At 40.3% G+C, this 18,708-nt stretch overlaps 1 protein-coding gene across 4 annotated transcripts in view; it reads left to right on the top strand.

Moving 5' to 3' along the window:
* nedd4l (NEDD4 like E3 ubiquitin protein ligase) overlaps window positions 1–18,708 on the top strand; it is a 132,465-nt gene that overhangs the window by 23,947 nt on the left and 89,810 nt on the right. For all 4 annotated transcript variants that reach the window (XM_037545991.1, XM_037545989.1, XM_037545988.1 and 1 more), the window contains exon 2: window positions 4,181–4,254. In XM_037545991.1, the coding sequence (XP_037401888.1) occupies window positions 4,181–4,254 (74 nt within the window). The remainder of the gene's footprint in view (window positions 1–4,180; window positions 4,255–18,708) is intronic.

Genomic DNA, 18,708 nt, shown 5'->3' with positions numbered 1-18,708 from the left:
CACTTATCACTCAGCTGGTTTCCTGATACATTTAATCTGCATCAAAAAAGTCCGTTTTCTCGTTTGCCAGTTTCTTGCTTGAATTCTCCCATTCTACCTTAAGTGGTGCAACAGTTACTTCATGAGGCCTCAGGTACCATGGCTGGCAAATGAGAAGCGACTTCAGCCTTGTAAAAAGTCCAACGTTGAAAGACATTTTACAAGAAATTGTTCTACTTTTGAGGAAAGGTTTCCTGCCGGAAATGCAAGAAAAGCAGCTATAGCTGTGCTAATGCTTAAAGCATAGCAAAGTAAATGTCAATGGTCTGTCAATGTCAATAACAGTTTTCATACATTGTGTGTGTGTGTGTGTGTGTGTGTGTGTGTGTGTGTGATATAAATAGACCTGACATTTTGCTTAGATTTAATATATTTAGTGTCATTTCTTGAATGCTGTTGATTGTGTTTTTTGAACAGGGTGGTTGTGAAGGGGGTCAGCTGGTTATGTGCTGTTTATCTGTAGGTTGATGTGCTTGATGCTAGTACTATGCACCAGGCCTGTAACTCTCACTCATATAGCACTCAAACAGCTGTTGTGTGCATCATTTGTAATGGAGGAACTTGCATAAATAATAGTTGTGGGAAGTCATGGATGACCACAGGTTAAAAAAAGACAGCAGAGGTGCTGTTGACAAATGGAACTTTAGCCTCAGTGAGTGTATGAAAAGGGCAAGGCAGCAGAGTCCACTGTGAGAATGAGCTGCTGTGTTAGTGCTGAATGATGGCCCATGTCCTCCTAGTTTTAAAACCATGCCACGCTGCTAGTTTTGAGGCAAGCATGCAAAGATTGATTTAGATATACAGTTTGTGTAGTTCTGTGCCTGGAGCAACATGCAAACTGCATGCCTACATCACACCACTGCCTCAGACTCTGTAGAGTTTTACATAATCCCTCCTTCAGAAGGTAGCAAATGTTCATGGGAAATATGTAAATAGCTGCTGACCTGTATGAAAATCATGTTAACTTGCTGAAATGATCAGGTCTTACCTGTACTAAAGCAGAGCAGAGCAGCCAGTCTACTCTCTGTATATCTGTTAATATGGATTTGTGTCTTGTCTGTATTTGCTTTGGTTCTGTAGCCATGCGGACATTGTGTGAATCCGCAGGAGCTCCAGTCTGGCCTGAGTAGCTTTGTCCATTTATGACAGGTAGGCTAATCTCCCTCAGGAGGACAGCGTGTTGCAGCCCTGAGGCCAGATACAGACCTGCTTATTCACAACAGCCATATTCATTCACTCCCACACGATATCAGCTGGAGCACTGATAACACATTCACTCTGTGACAAAAATAACCACCTGGCAGCTGGAGGAAGAGAGGGAGAGAGATATAAGAGGAGAGAGTGAGACCGAGAGAGGGGGGTTGAGGGGATGAGGAAGAGAAAGCAGAAGAGAGTGAGTGACACAGATGGAGAGAGGGAGAAGGAGACGAAGATGTGGAGAAGAGAGCTGGAGAGAGAGGGAGAGGGAGAGAGATAAGAGGAGTGAGAGATGGGATGGGAGGGAGGGGGGAGAAGTGAATGACAGAGGTGGAGAGATAGAGAAGGAGACCAAGACATAGGGGAAAGAGCTGGAGAGAGACAGGAGAGGGAGGAGGGGAAAAGAGGGGGAGAATGAGGGAAGGAAGCAGAGACAAGAGTGAGTGACAGAGGTGGAGAGATAGAGAAGGAGGCTGAGACATGGAGGAGAGAGCTAGGGAGGAAGTGAGATGAGAGACAGAGAGGAGAGAGATGAGGAGATGGAGATTAAAGGGGCAGAGAAGGAGCAATCAAGACAGTGAGAGACAGCTAGGAAAGGGAGGGGGAGAGAAAGACAGATGCAGAGACAGAAAAGGTGAGAGAAGAGAGACCGAGAGGAAGACGGAGGGACAGAAATAGAGAGACAAATGAGGGAAAGACTGAGAGACAGCTAGAAATGAGAGAGGGAGAGAAATATGGAAGAGAGCAGAGAGAGAAAGAGGGGAGATAGAGAGATGGAGAGAGAAAGAGAAAGGGGAGAAGTAGAGACGAATGAGAGAGTGACTGAGAGACGGCTATAAAGGAAAGATGGAGAGAGAGACGGAGGCAGGGAAGGGCAAGGGAGAGATGGATAGAGGAATAGAGGGAAAGAGGACGAGAGAAGAGAAGCAGATTGGGGAGAAGTGCTTTTTTTTTCTGTAGTGTGCTCGAATGAGCGGTGCAGGATTGAAATGAAGCTCTCAGTGGTGCAGAGGGGCTCTGAGCAGGGGTGCAATCATAAACTGATTATGGCTTATTGCTTTAATTAGGCAGCGATGTTGTTGCTTCAGTGTGGAGAGTAAAAATGATGTATTAAGTGAATTGGCAGGAAGATTAACAGTTTGTTAAATTGTCAGCTTGACAATAAAAAATGCATCCATTTTGGTGTCTGAAGTCTGAAGTCAGAAATTTTCTGCAGTTTTTCTTCTCTGACAGAAAACCAGTTGTATACGTTCACTGTTATGAGTTAAGTAGCCTTTTCCAGTACTAAATAGAACCCTTTTTGCTAAGAATGTGGAGTATTGGACTGTATAATATGTTAAATCCACGCTACCGTGCTGCCCGTAAATATGTTAAATCGTTTATAATAAAATGAGTATTATTGGAGGGCGGCACGGTGGCGCGGTGGGTAGCGCTATCGCCTCACAGCGAGGAGGGCCTGGGTTTGATTCCCCGGCCGGGTGACCGGGGTCCTCTCTGTGTGGAGTTTGCCTGTTCTCCCTCCGTTTACCTCCGGGTTCTCCGGTTTCCTCCCACAGTCCAAAGACATGCAGTCAGGTCAATTGGACATGCTAAATTGCCCCTAGGTGTGAGTGTGTGAGTAACTGTCTGTGTCAGTCTGCCCTGCAATGGACTGGCGACCTGTCCAGGGTGTATCTTGCCTTCTCTCCGATGACCGCTGGGATAGGCTCCAGCACCCCCCCCCGCGACTCTGACGGAGAAGTGGCTTAGAAAATGGATGGATAGATGGATGGAGTATTATTGGATATTTTATATAATGCAGAATGTATATTCAGTGTTGAATTTACAAATCACATAAAAATATTGCTAAATAATTATGTAATATAGACAAGTGAGAGAATTTTCGTTTCATCTGAAGGTTTCTCTCTCAGGTTCCGCTGAGGGGGTGTGGAGGACTGTTCAGTTTAGTGGAGCGTCCTGTGCGAAATGTCTCTGGTTTCTGTGAGAGGGTTCAGTTGGAGGCTGGTGTGAAAGAGCAGTGAGGAAATGGCTCAGCATCAGCAGAAAGCAGAGAAAGTCAGAAAGCAGCATGGTGCTATAAGGCCTGATGGCTGGTCAGCATGCTGTCGTGCTGCAGGCTGTAAAAACAACCCCTTTCTTTCTTCATCTTTTCTTCCACTGAGGTGGTGTAATATTAAAGCGATAGCTCAGCAAATAAATTGAGATGACATTTTTCTGCAATTATTATAATAACAATAATTAGTTACATTTATATAGTGCCTTTCACAAACCCAAGGTCGCTTCACATAGCATGGGAAATACAAACAAACGCACATGTAAACTTGAATATCCACATATTCTCCCTTGCTTTCTTGTATTTGTGTGTGTGTTTAACATTAAGGAGTTATCAGGTAGTTGTATGTGTTTGGACTCTTTAGCTAGAAAACAACAAGGTTCTGTCTGTTACTGTAACTGTAACTTAGTTCTGTGAGCCAATCAGCACTTTGAGTACACACAAGAGGACCAGTCATGTTCTGTTTCTTTGTGTGTGTGTATGTGTGTTAATTACTTAATTGTGCATAAAATGTATAGAAGTGTTGTTTGTAAAGGAAATCAAAGCGTCATTTGACTCGGGTACTTCTGCTGTTCACTGTGTGTACAGTTTTGATTGCCATTCAGTGAACAGATGCAGAATTCTCCAACAGAGAATTGTGATGCATTGTGATCCACTGTTTTTCCCCTGTGCTTCTAATTGGTGGGGTATAAACTTCCATTATTTATTAGATACATCAGCAACATATTTTGGCTGATCAGCTAAATTTGGAGAAGTTTTGATTGCATTCATGTAACTAACTCTGTTGTGGTTGTGTGTGTGTGTGTGTGTGTGTGTGTTGCCACACTCATACTCACACTCATTGTTGTGTGATTTTATTGATGGTGTTTTGTCTTTGTTGTGTTTTTGCAGAATGAATCCCGTATCCTTCGTGTCAAGGTCATTGCAGGCATTGATCTGGCCAAGAAGGACATCATCGGTGCCAGGTAAGGACGAGCTGAGGAAATACCTACAGTGAGCACCTGCCTGTAATCTAGGAGTTGACTGGGAGAGGGTGGTTTAGTGTATGTGTGTGTTTGTGGCCATTGGTGGGTGAGTGTGTTCATTTATGAAAACATTTGAATACATTGTGAAAACGCATGCGTGTGTGTGTGTATGTACGCTGATGTGTGTTTTTGTGTGTGAGGAAGCCAGCCACCTTCTGTGTGTATATAAATAGACTGTCTGTGCATTTACATTGCTTCCACTTGGCTTAAGCCCTGCCTCTTGAAAGCAAGGTGTTAGTGTATGTACACATCTGCTCTCATATCTGAGGAGGAGAAGGAGGCTCAGGTGGTAACATTAACCACGAGTGTATGATGCAGTATGTAGCGGAGAGCGAGTGAGAGTTTTATGTAACCGTACAGTACTGATCCAGGCAGTGCTCTGCTGAAGAATTAAGTATAGCATACACAATAGTATACTAGTGTAGAATGCATTATAGATTCCAGAATATAATACAGAATACATTACAGAATACAGCACTATAAAATGCACTATGGACTGCAGTATATTATGTACTATAGAATTCATTGTAAACTACACTATATAAAGCGTTTTACAATACAGTGTAGAGTGCACTACAGAATCCAGTATAGAATGCACTTTAAAGTGCACAATAGTTTACAGTATAGAATGGACTATAGAATACACAATAGGATACAGTATAGAATGGACTATAGAATACAATATTGACTAAAGTATAGGAAATGCTGTTAAATACAGTGCAGAATGCATTAAAGAGTACAGATAGCTAAATGAAACAATACTGATTTTTGTACAACCTAACTGGCCAACTTGTCTGTTTACTTAGCTTAGTGGTCCTCCTAATACATGTAAAGTCAGGGGCAGCAGCTAATCTCTTGCTTCATAGTTTGTGTTGTTCATCCTCTAGTCCTTCAGTGGTGGTCACAGGATGTTGTTGGCTGGATATTTTTGGTTGCTAGACTATTCTCAGTCCAGCAGTGACACTGAGATGTTTAAAAGCTCCTGTAGCACATATTGTCTATTGTGAAAAATTCTTGAAACTGTCATGATATATTTTTGACGTATTGCTCACCTCAACTGCACATATTAGATCATGAGTGATAATTGTGATCTCAATTCTAGGCAAAAAAAATAAATAAATAAGAATTTTGTAGCTTTTTATGTGTGTCAGACCAGTACTCTCTATTGACTGACTGTCAAAACATTGTCACCAGACGCTGGACAATAATGTAAACAGGGAGGAGCACAAAATCACATTCTTTTTGTTGTCTCTCTCTCTCTCTCCCCTATTCAGAGGACTGTCTTTTTGCTGGAAAAAGTTAGTGATTAGGGCTGCCACAATAACTCAATTAAGCTCAATTACTTGATTAAAAAAAGATTTTAAAAAAACTTCTTCTTACTGAATCAGTATTGATTAGTTGGCAGTCTGCATGATGATGCTGCACACTCCTACTCATGCAGTAAGAAGCAGAACCTGATGGACCCGTTTTCTAGTAGAAGACACAGTTATTAATGTAATCACTAACAGAAACACTGCAAAATGTGACACTTTCTTCATATTGCACTTCACTGCACATTCACATATCATTGCGGTCATCACCCAGTGTAGGCGGCGGGTCAGCAAACTTGTTTTTGAAATGTGTGCACACATGCGTGAGTGTGAACTGGCAAAGCACAAAGATCAGATCTGAGATACTGTTGCAATAATGCAGATCTGATGTTAATGTTATTTACTGAAAATTGCAGGGTCACTCAGAAGTCAAGGGTTCACTTCCAGAGATGCCTTAGCAGACACACACATGCCTTCGGGCAGGCTGTGGAATGGTCTGCTTCCTGATTTGCAACAGTTGGCCTCCATTGGGTCAGGGAAAGGTCATGTTTAACTGCACAAGCCAGGACAACTATATATAAGACTGCTGAGCTCAGCTAAGGTTGAATTTGGTTTACAGCAGCGATCTAACTAACCTGCAGTAAGGTCAAATGACTGATTATTCAAAAAAAAAATGAAAAGTCAAAAAATCGATCATTCTTTGATTTATTGTTCAATGAATTGGCTAATCTAACTATCATGACTTTCTGGTACTTTGGTTTTCTTTTCTGCTGCTGTTATTCAATGGAGATATTCAGTCTGTACAGCAAATTGTTTACTTTTATGGGGAAACATAGAAGCTATGATGCCCCCTAGGCTTCCTGTATTGTATTGCAGTCTGTCAGAATGACAGTGTATATCAGATGAACATTTAATTGCTGCTTTTTTTGACAGTAAATGTCCTTGCTTTTGCTTTTATGCACAAACATATCTGCCTCAAATTGTAGAGAGGGAGTTCAAGTGTCATATGTGTCAACCAAACACTGATTGGCAGTGCTTGGGGGCAGAATGAGACCCAAACAGTACTCGACTCAAAAGAGAACCAGTGCGAAATTAAATGGAGCAGTTTAGTAAGTGGACTAAGCTGACATTTTAGAGAATGTACCTACTCTGATTTCTCTACAGTGCTTTTGATAGGTGCCAAGCTATCCCATGGTTAAAATAGTGTTTTGTTTGGGTTCTGTTGAGTAGATAAAAAAAACAAAAAAAACCTTCTATCAAAACTATATGTAGATCAGACATCAGGCAGCACATTCATAACCATTTCATGTATTCTCTTTTGTGTTGGGGAGCTTTTAGAATAATAATAATGCTTATAATAAATGGCTGTTGTCCATCTGTTTCTCTGCATACTTTGTTAGCCCCCTTTCACCCTGTTTTTCAGTGGTCAGGACCCCGTGGACCCTTACAGAGCAGGTATCATTTGGGTGGTGGATCATTCTCAGCAACTCTGCTGGAGTTTTTAAACACCTCACTGTTACTGCTGGACTGAGAATAGTCTACCAACCAAAAATATCCAGCCAACAGCATCATGTGGGCAGCGTCCTGTGACCACTGACAAAGGAGGATGACCAACACAAACTGTGCAGATCACAGATCAGCTATCGTCTCTGACTTTACATCTACAAGGTGGACTGACAAGGTAGATGTGTCCAATAAAGTGGACAGTGAATGGACACAGTGTTTAAAAACTTCAGCAGCAGTGCTATGTCTAATCAACTCGTACCAGCGCAACACGCACTAACACACCACCACCATGTCAGTGTTACCGCAGTGCTGAGAATGAGCCACCACCCAAATGGTGCCTGCTCTGTGAGGGTCCATGGTGGTCTTGACCAACAGGCTAAAATGGGGCTAACAAACGATGCAGAGAAACTGGTGGACTACAGTCTGTAATTGTAGAACTACAAAGAGCACCTACACTATATTTCCAAAAGTATTCTCTCGTCTGACTTCACAAACATATGCACTTGAGCGAGATCCCATTCTTAATCCATAGGGTTTAATATGATGCCTCTGTGAAGGCCAGTCAAGTTCTTCCACAACTTGCTCATGCATGTCTTAATGGAACTTGCTTTTGTGCACTGGTGCACAGACATGTTGGAACAGGAAGGGGCCGTTCCCAAAGTTGGGAGCACAAAATTGTCCAAAATCTCTTGGTCTGCTGAAGCATTGAGTTCCTTTCACTGGAATTAAGGGGCTGAGCCCAACTCCTGAAAAACAACCCCACACCATAATCCCCCCTCCACCAAACTTTACACTAGGCACAATGCAGTCAGATAAGTACTGTTCTCCTGGCAACCGCTGAACCCAGACTCGTCTCTCAGATTGCCAGACGGAAAAGCGTGATTCATCACTCCAGAGAACACGTCTCCACTGCTCTAGAGTTCAGTGGTGGTGCTTTACACCACTGCATTCGATGCTTTGCATTGTGCTTGGTGATGATGAGGCTTGGAAGCAACTGCTTGGCCATGGAAACCCATTCCATGAAGCTCTCTATTTACTGTTCTTGAGCTAATCTGAAGGCCACAAGAAGTTTGGTGGTCTGAAGTGATTAACTTTGAAGAAAGTCTCTGACCTCTGCGCAATATGCGCCTCAGCGTCCACTGACTCCCGTCTCTTTTTACGTGGCCTACCACTTCGTACCTGAGAGCGACTCATTCTTTCACAAATGTTTGTATAAGCAGTTTGCAGGCCTAGGTGCTTGGTTTTTATACACCTGTGGCCATAGAAGTGATTGGGACACCTGAATTCAGTGATTTGCAAGAGTGAGTGAATACTTTTATAAATATAGTGTGTGTGTGTGTGTATATAGTAAGTGGAACTGATAAAATGGATGATGAGCGAAGAAACGAGGTGCTCGTGATGTTATGCCTGATCAGTGTGCAATTCAGCCTTTAGTGAGCAAAGTTAATGTTGTTGCCACCTTAATTTAGAAGTGGAGTTGAATCAGTTTGTCATTAGTTTGGCAGGGTAAACCATTGAGCACTCTCCACTCTGTTCTTCAGTCAGTTGTTTTTTGGCCTTGTAGGTTATGTAATTGGTTAAAATGTAATGAAATAACTTGTATCTTAAATAGTTGCCCTCAGGGAGGCTGACTTGGTCATAGTGTCTAATGCCAGACTTCAAAATTGTAGCGCTTGGGCCCTCTGGGGTTTATGATAAAGTGCGCTTAGCAATTAACCCTGATTTGTGCTCACTGTGGTCTTTCAAAACCGGTCTGTTGACTTTGTATACTGTGGTGTTACTTTAGCACTTTGTCCTTTTAACATTGCTGGAACTTTCCATCGCCAAAACATCATGGCAGCCGATAACTGCCACTGTCCTTTTACTTTTTTTTTTTTTTTTTTTTTTTTTCCTTCTTTTTTTTTTTTCTTTCTTTCTTTGCGAGACAGGTTCAGTATCTAAATAACCTCGTCAGTGTGTCCTTCTCAGAAACTGTGAAAACAAAAAGAAGCTTAACAATTAACAAACCTGTCACAGAGGCTGGATTTGATAGTTGAACTTCAACTTGTGTGTGCCCTGCTGGCTAAAAGCAGCATGAAATAATGTTGTGTGTTTTTTTTTTTTTTTTGTTTTGGTTTTTTTTGAACAGCCATTGAAGAATTGTCAACATTACAATTAGGGTTGCACCGATACTGATACCGGTATCTGTGTCAATACTGGCACTTTGGAAACTCTGTTTCGCTGTTGGAGGTAATGATACCACAACTACCACTACTGAGTGATGTGTGCATACAGGCCAGTAGAAGGAACTTAACAACAGTAGAGTGGACAAACCAAACACTGGCTTCAGAGAGCGCCTTTTAAATTTTTACATTGAAGAGGCATCTAGAACTTCGTGGCACTTTAGCACCGGTTGGAAGACATGGAAAGATGAATCTGTGGTTGCTGCTGTTACTAGCTCACCATTTTGTGTTGTGATAAGTTTGAGAATCCAAACTTTGACAAATGGAACATCTTACTTGTTTTTTAACACAAGAAAAAGCAAAGTTGGGAGAATCCTCGTCATCCAAGAAGCGAAGTTGCGATGTGCAATGACAGAAATTAAGAATAACCACTGAGGTTGCCTTTCCTAGATGGAAATTGCTGAGGAGTCACAAGTGTTTTCAGAGTGATGCCACATTGGCTGTTTTCTGCTGGACAGGTAATTTAACGTTTTAACGTGTTCTACTACACTTTTGGAAAGTGAGGGGTGGGGGAGAGGTATGAGACCTTACTACTTGATGCCAGTAAATTTTACACACCTCTGCACCTTTAATGTATTACTTTCATAGATATGCCACAAATACGCCAGATTACACATGTACATACCATACAAACCAAGCTTACAGTAGCTCTTTATCTGGATGTCTGAGTCAGCCTTCTTTAAGTGATGCCTCATCCACTGCTGTGCGGTCAGTAACAGTCTGAGTTAATGTTAGTCTAGGTTAATATTAAGGGAGTGAACGTTAAAGAGATTAATGGAAGGACCTGGCAGTTCTCTTGAGGTAATGATAGCCTTTGGCATAGGAGGCAGCTAGCTGGGCCTTTGTGTCCTCTAGCCCCACCTGCTGTACGCCTCCGTCGGCTTAATCACACAGCAGCAGGGTTTTGTAGTCAGGTCTTCACATCAAGCCAGGAAATCTGCTGAAAGCTGCTGCTTCTGACAGCATGAATGACCGACTGTAATATACACTGAACTCCAGGAGACTCTAATGCTCAGTGATGTAGATGTGAGTGTACGGGACACACGTGAAACAAATGACTTGAGAAGTAATGGTATGAAACGTAGCACCGTTTTTGCTGGTCCAGAGAAGCTGCTTACGTGTACAGACCACAGGTTGATCTATATATTGTTCAGTTCTAAAGCTGTATTCAGGTTCAGGACAAAAACATTTTGCCCAGTTAAAGCTCACCTGAGATATACTGCTTAATTTACCTTTAGACACCTCACTGTTAAAAGTAAAGGTTCTGTGCAGGTACATTTTTCATTCTTCAAGGTACAAATGATTTAAATGTTCCCTCAATGGTACAACAGTGGCTTTAACCTTAAATTCATTTTTTTCCCAGGTGAAAAGTACATAATTGCATTATTATTTCCTCTTGAAGTAATGTGTAGTTTTATATGTCAATAATAGTTGTAATTAATTTTTACATGACTTTTTTTCCAACCTCTATTAGAATTAAACAAGCCGTTTTTGATACTGTGCCTTTAAAGGAACAGTTTATCAAAAAATGCCATTTGCATGATTCAGCTGATCAGCCAAGACGAGTTTGGTGTGCCAATTTTGCATCTTTAGTTTAGAACCAGAGCCACTAGGCTAACGTTGCCAACAGACCTTGGAAATCACTTAATACATTTCCAAAACGAAATCCTAAAATCGTGTTTGGAGTATTTGTTTCAAATAATATTGATAAGCTATGTAAATAAAAAAGCTTCCAGTTCTAAACTTAGGAAGCAAAATTTTGACGTCAGGGTTTTTTTGTTTGAGCTTTTCATTCAAGACTGGTGTAAATAACCTCTGTTCTGATTGGCTGCCAATCATGGACTAAACTGTAGAATAAAAAGACTCACAACTTCAGGGTGAATGGGCAGGGCTAAACTGCTGTTGGCTGACTGTTTGGTTATATGCAAATATTTGTGGCATCACAAGTGTGATCAGTTCAAAATCAGCCGTTTGTGCAACTTAGTTTCCACATATGGGCTGTAGAGACTTGTTTTTACAGTTTTAGTAATGTGTCTGTGCTAAATCAGTCATATTTTTTAAATAAGGAAATTTAAATGTGGGATTTTTATTTTCCTCACTCTCTTAAGCAGTTTTGTCTTACTTTGTAGCCCTCAGCCAGGGGCCTGGACCTACGTTTCTAGCCAAGCTTCTTTGGAGCAATACCTGTTAAGGAAAGTGCTGTATCAATAAAATGGAACAGAACTGTAATAAGAATGCACTAATGGATGAATGTAGTACTTTAACCGAGCTGAAACACTGACTGAATGATTCAATTCACTGTGTGAATGATGCAATAAAATGAGGCAATCAATATGAAATATTACAGCAGATTCTATGTGCTGGTCCCTGCAGATTTCTGCAGTTATTTTGCTGACTTTGATTTTGGGCCCTTCCTTTTTTACTGTTCCTAATTTCCAAACAGGCAGCTAAATTCTGAACACGGTCTGATTTGCAGTGACTTGAAAAATCTTTAGGCCTGTGCTTAAACCACACACAGTGTAACATTTTTCATTTCAGTGAGTTTCAGTCATGGTTCCATGAGTAACCCTGGGTGCCAGCTAGCTAGATCTCAGAGCGGGGGAAAATGGGTGGATCATGTTTAGTGCCCACTCTTCCTCCCAGACCATTTTCCCAGCAGATAGACAAGACTGATAATTGTGAGCTCATGAGTAAACAGACATGGATGTGCTTCAGCCACTGTTTCATATGCTATGACTTTAGGGAAACCAAGCCTTTCAAGGATGAGCATCTTTTCACTGTTGGTTTGCAGTAACAGCATGTTAAAGATTAAGCAGGTTCATTTAAAGGAAAGTAAAGCCACACATTTGCCCGGTATTTATGACATATGCACGTTTTTTCTTATTTAAATGAAAAGTAACAATAAGAAATTTAAAGTTAAATGTAAGACACCGTGTCCATTAGGTTTTGAAAGGCTACTGTTGACCTAGGTTAAAAATAGGCTATAGGAAGCAAGTGCTGATGTTCTTGTTCCTCTTCTAAATCTCTGTACTGTGGTTTGTATGTATTGCAGTGATTTACATTGCAAGATGCTTGTGCAGCACTTGGTCATCGTATGGCCAAAACGGATTCCTATTTGTTCAGCCATATTGTGCTGTATAGTGGACCGTACATTCAGCATCAACGCAGAGCGGCACTCAAACTCTAAGCACTCTGCCATCACTGCTTTAAATTAAAGCCTTATCAGGACCACAGAAACCGCAGTAGTTGACGTGATTGGAAATTTAACCAGAGAAAGGCAGCCTTTTAAACAAAGCAGTAAGAATCTCATACCAAACATGAGAAATGATGCTGAAAGTTTTATTTCGTTAAATTGCTCTGAGTAAAGTGTAAAAAGCTTGAGGTTTACCATCACTCTTATTGTTTTACTACTCTGTGCCTCAGCTGTGCTTTGTACTGTATATAGCTGTTGTCAGAAAAATACCCTTGTATCTCCAATTTTTATGTTTTTCATTTTTTGACATTTCAAAATACCTCTTGCCTTTTACATTGTGTGGAAATTTCATGATGATTGGACTAAAAGAAATGACCCAAAACTACTTGGAAAGAATTCTGGTTCCATTGACCTACATTAAAAGTTAAGAAGGTTTTTTCCATCTCCTGTGAAGTTATCATTTTGGAAATATGAGGTTTTCTTCCAACAACCATAAGGATGCACAGTGAGTTTGTATAGTACAGGGGTCTGCAATATGCAGCTCTTTTGCTGCCCTGTTGCGGTTCCACAGCAGAACTACATTCTTAGGTAAAAGTGAAATTAAGCTCTGCTGATTGTTCTAACACAGCTTTAACAATAACTGGTCTTAAACACTGGAGTTGATGTACAACAGCTAATTCACCCTTCAACCCTGAAGGTTGGCACGCAGACTGCTGATCACTATGGCAACACGGACAACAATTGTGACACAGTTAGTAGATAAAGAAAAGGTGGTATGTTTAATCTGCTAAGAGAAATTGTCAAACACCTAAAAAGTCACAAAGCTGAAGTCTCATCTGCTTCTTGTTCACCAGCTTCTTATTTAAATTTTCCTGTTTCATCTTAAATGGTGCCGTAGCTACTATCTCCTCAGGTACCGTTTGAGGTGGAATGGATAATTCCAACAAGAAGTGGGTGAATGAGATGATCACATGAGCTTCATAAAAATTGAAAGTAAAGATGTTTTACAAGAAACTGTTCTCAATTGGGTTGCAGACCCCTGGGCTAGATACTAAAACTACACCGTGGGGAACTGTAGTGACCTCAAAAGTACAATTTACACGCTGAGAGAAATGGCCAGTATACATAATTGTGCTGTAAAACACAGATAGGGATCTGTTTTGGTCACATGGTCAGTTTATACTGCCCTTTTCTAACAGGAAGTTTGTGCTGGTTGTTTAAGGCAGTGCGTATTACTCAGTCAGAATGATCGCTTTAATGGAATTAATGTGAATGAATGAACTGTGTTCCTCTGAATGTAATACTCCTCTACGAGCTGCCGTCATTTTCACTGCTCAGACTAAATTTTCTTTCTTTCTTTCTTTCTTTCTTTCTTTCTTTCTTTCTTTCTTTCTTTCTTTCTTTCTTTCTTTCTTTCTTTCTTTCTTTCTTTCTTTCTTTCTTTCTTTCTTTCTTTCTTTCTTTCTTTCTTTCTTTCTTTCTTTCTTTCTTTCTTTCTTTCTTTCTTTCTTTCTTTCTTTCTTTCTTTCTTTCATCCCTCAGTTTCTCCCCCTTTCTTTCATCCCTCAGTTTCTCCCCCTTTCTTTCTCTCATCCCTCAGTTTCTCCCCCTTTCTTTCTCTCATCCCTCAGTTTCTCCCCCTTTCTTTCTCTCATCCCTCAGTTTCTCCCCCTCTATTTTTTTTTCTCTGATTGTACCAGTTTTTTCCTCTGTTTCTTTAATTGGATTGTAAATGATTTTTCATCTGCTATTGTCTTATTTCTCTTGTTTCCTCCTTCCATTTGTCTCTTCTGTACTTCCTGTTCCATTCTTTCTCACGCTCTCTCTCAGCCTCTCACTCTCTCTCCTTTCCTGCTGTTCATTTTTTCTGTCTCTGTCTGTGTGTGTGTGTGTGTGTGTCTGTGTGTGTGTGTGTGTGTGTGTGTGTGTGCGCGCGCGCTGATGTATATGAGTGGAGTTCTTGTCTGTCTGTTTTAGTTTCTGATCTCTGTTCTGTTTGAGCTGTGACGTGCGTGCGTGCGTGCGTGTGTGTGTGTGTGTCTTGATGTTGGACTGCCAGCAGATATATACTCAAGTCTGCTGCACATATATGCGTGTCTGAGTCTGTTTACTCACATGAGAGCACATCAGAGCTTATGTTGTCATATATTGTGATTGTGATTATTAAAGCTCATTGCTGAATCAGTTGTCATTTGGTTAAAGACTGATCTGTGTAATTTTGACCAAAACATGTAGGGAGTTGTGATGAAAACAGCTCCCAGATAAAATGTCTTATTTTCAGAATTTCCATAGTTTCACCATTATTAACATTCCATATACTATTCCATATTTGTAGGTACGCTGGCCATTTAAATTATTAGTAAGTAAAATGTCTGTATTGTAGACGTTGTGACCGCTGGTTCCTATCACCACCACTGTAAAGAAATAGTTGATCACTTTCTCTATAAAGAACCATTTCACATCAAAAATCGCAAAGTTAGATGCACTGTCTTGCCTGTCTTAGTTTCTCTCCTGACCAAATGAGAGGTCAAATATAATTTCAGTCCATTTACTGAATGCGTCTGCTATAGTTAATTCTGAAATTACATCTAGGTTAGTCCTGGGATTTATTACCCTGGATACTTTGTGTCTGTTAATGTAATTTTTGGTCAGTGGATGCATCAATGCATTTAGACTAAGTATGTATAGGTGTGTATGTATATATCACTGTTGTCACAACAAAATCTTGTGTTTCCTATTTAGTCATTTTTTAGTTTTTGACATCATTTAAAAATGCCTGTTGCCCTTTACATTGTGTATAAATTTAACGATCCTTGGACCAAAACACATGGCCCTAAATTATGTGGACAAAAATTCTGGTTCCATAGACTTAAATGCATATATACATAATCTGTTCTGTTATGTGCAATAATCATTTACACTCATTTTTACTATAAATTACCTTAATTAATTTGATGTGCATTAATAGTGATTTAATTTTGTGAAACCTAGATGACCGATTCCGTATTCACTAGGAGCTTCATTCTCCAGGTTGGAGGATGCTTTACTCCCAATCCTGGGTCAAGATGGCCCTTTACAAGGCTTTAAGTTTTGTATTGTAAGCAGAATTGGCTGCTTTTACCTGAATCTGTTTTTTTTTTTTTTTTTTTTTTCCCAGTTATCATGTGTTCTGGTTTTACTGGCTGCAGAACTTACTGTATAAGTTAGTGGAGTTGATGTTAGCTCCCACTTTCTTACGCCGGCCTTATTTACAGATGTTCTTTTGGAGAAAATGCACAGGCACCTTTTAGAAATATGTGATGCATTTTAGATTAGAGCACGGTTTGGTGTTTCCTCTCTGCTCTGATTCAGCTCAAACAGAGTTTGATAATTAGCTAATGAGCTGAAGGAGCTGTGCAATGCTGAGTGCAGTAAAGTACAGGACACTGTTATTATGACCCAGAATTCTTTTCTCCTTTTTACTTTGCTCTTCTCCTCCTCCTGTACTCCAAACATGGAGGGGTCATCTCCCTGGTAATGGGCGGCACAGTCTTGCCTCTGTTTTAGGTGCGAAAACGGGCACAGTTTTCTCGTCCTCTGTCTCAGCAACAGGGAACGCCAATAAATGCCAGAGCAAGCAGATCTGTATTTACAGGGTCAGACTGAAATTGTGATTGAGGGATTGTTTTTGTTGTTTTTAAAAACAATAAACACATCATTCATGGCATTGTTTTGGTTTTCTCTCCTCCGCTGCTTATGTAACTGCGCTGGAGCGCTGCTCCCCTGCTGAGTAACCCGAGACAGAGGGAGAGAGAGGGTGAGGAAACAAGGCCTAGAGGAATAACAGCTCTGCAGGCTTGCAGTAGCCCATTAGGTCGCATTGGCTTAATCAAAAAATCTCAGGCCTTCTATAAACAGCCAATTACCAGCAGAGGGGCGGGAGGAGATTGTAATTATTCACTGAAGCTCCTCAGCTGTTGTCCTCCAATACACTCTCCAGCAGAACAAGGGTTCAGTTCATTCAGATCTCCTGTAGATGGTTCAAGCCATGCTATGTTAAATAATGTAGGACCTGCAGCTGCACTATGGGAAATATACTTGAGGTTAAGGCTGGCTCACACAGATATTTGCATATTGTTGTACTATAACAGAATCGCACATCTTACCGTATTCACTTACATTGCATTTACTGTGCTGTGCAAAACTATTTTTCTAAAGATTTCTTCTGTTTTTGCCTGTACCTCACTTGTTTCAAGCATTGTTTCAATCTTCAAGCAGCATGTAATGCAAGACAGACAGCCGGACTAAACACAAAATAGTTTTTAATCTATCTTTTTATTTGTTATGGGGGAAAAAGTTCAACACCAACTAGCCCTTCATGAAAAAGTAATTGCCCTATTAGTTACTCAGTCAACCATTTAACCAAATTTAGTTTAATAATGTAATAGACACACTTTGGTTACTGTCAACCTGTGGATCTAAGCGTTACTTAAACTGGAACATTTCCAGCAATGTGAAATATGCTGAACAAACTGTACCCTATGCTGCAATCCAAAGAAATTCCATAAGAGATGAGTTATTAAAATGCAACCCCATTTCCAAAAGGTTGGGGTGATGTAATAATGTGCAAATAATTTAAACCCTAAATTTAATTGAAAGAAGACAACAAATGAAAAGTGAAAACTGAGAAATTGTAGTGTTTTTTTTTTTTTTTTTTTTTTTTTTTTTTTTTTTTAAATATATGCCCATTTTGAGTTCAAAGCCTGCAGCATGCTTCAAAAATGTTGGCACAGGTTTTCCCTGTGTTGCATTACCTCTTCTTTTAACAACACACTGCAAGTATTTGGGAACTGGGGAAATCAACTGCTGTAGTTTTGAAAGTGAGATGTTTTCCCGTTCTAGCTTGATCTAGAATTTCACCTGCACCACAGTTTGGGCTTTTCTTTTGTGATTTTTGTTTCATAATGTGCCAAATGTTTTCAATGGGTGACCAATCTGGACTGTAGGCAGGTCAGGTAGCACCCGCACTCCTTTACTATGGAGCCATACTGTTGTAACATATGTAGAATGTGGTTTGATACTATCTTGCTGAAATAAGCAAAGTTCCTTCCTTGAAAAAGATGTCATCTGGATGGCAGCATATGTTGCTCCAAAACCTATGTATTTCATTCAGCATTAATGGTGCCTTCACAGGTGTGCACTATTCCCCATACTGTTACGAATGCTGGCTTTTGAACTGTGCGCTGGTAACAAATCACATGGGCTGTAGGCTAAGGGACACAACATCTATGATTTCTGAAAAGAATTCCTGATTTTAATTAGTCAGATCACAGGACATTTTTCCACTTAAATGTGCTCGAGCTCAGAGAGAATGAAGGTGTTTCTGTATGGAGCAACAAGCCGTGTTCACAGACACTGGTTTTGGAAGTGTTCCTGAGCCCAAGTGGTGATTTCTACTACAGAATCATATTTGTTTTTAATGCAGTGCCGCCTGAGGACCTGAAGATCACAGCTAAGCAGTATTGCTTTTTGGCCTTATCCCTTGCATACAGAGATTTCTCTGGATTCTCAGAGTCTTTTAATGATGTGTGCAATAGATTATATGTTCTTAGCTATTTTACATTGAGAAATTGTATTCATTTATTTAATTATTGAACCCCTCCCCATCTTCACTTCTGAAAGGCTCTTTTTATACCCAGTCATGTTACTGACCTGTTACCAGATAAACTGATTATTTCAGGTGTTCGACCAGCTCTTTTTTTTTTTTTTTTTTTTTTTTTAAGCATTACATAACTTTACCAGTCTTTTGTTGCTCCTATCCCAAATTTTTTTAAATGTGTTGCTGGCATCAAATTCAAAATGGCTAAACATTTTTCCAAACAACAAAATTTATATTTTCAATTAAATAAATTAAATATAGAGTTTAAACGATTTGCACATCATTGTATACTGTTTTAATTTACATTTTGCACAGCATCCCACCTTTTTTTGGAAATGGGATTGTGTATCAGTCTGGAAAGGTGCAAAGCCAAAACAACTACTGCTGACCAAAAGCAGCATAAAGGCTCTCAAGCTAACACTGCACCCCACAATAAGAATATTATGCCAACAGTCAAACATAGTGGTGGTAGTGTGATGGTGTGGGAATGCTATGCTGCTTCAGAGTGTGAGTGACTTGCCATAT

Source organism: Pygocentrus nattereri, chromosome 16, assembly GCF_015220715.1.
Source record: "Pygocentrus nattereri isolate fPygNat1 chromosome 16, fPygNat1.pri, whole genome shotgun sequence".
Classification (NCBI taxonomy): domain Eukaryota; kingdom Metazoa; phylum Chordata; class Actinopteri; order Characiformes; family Serrasalmidae; genus Pygocentrus; species Pygocentrus nattereri.
Note: the sequence above shows the minus strand (reverse complement) of the source record. Positions and strands in the feature narration are given on the sequence as shown.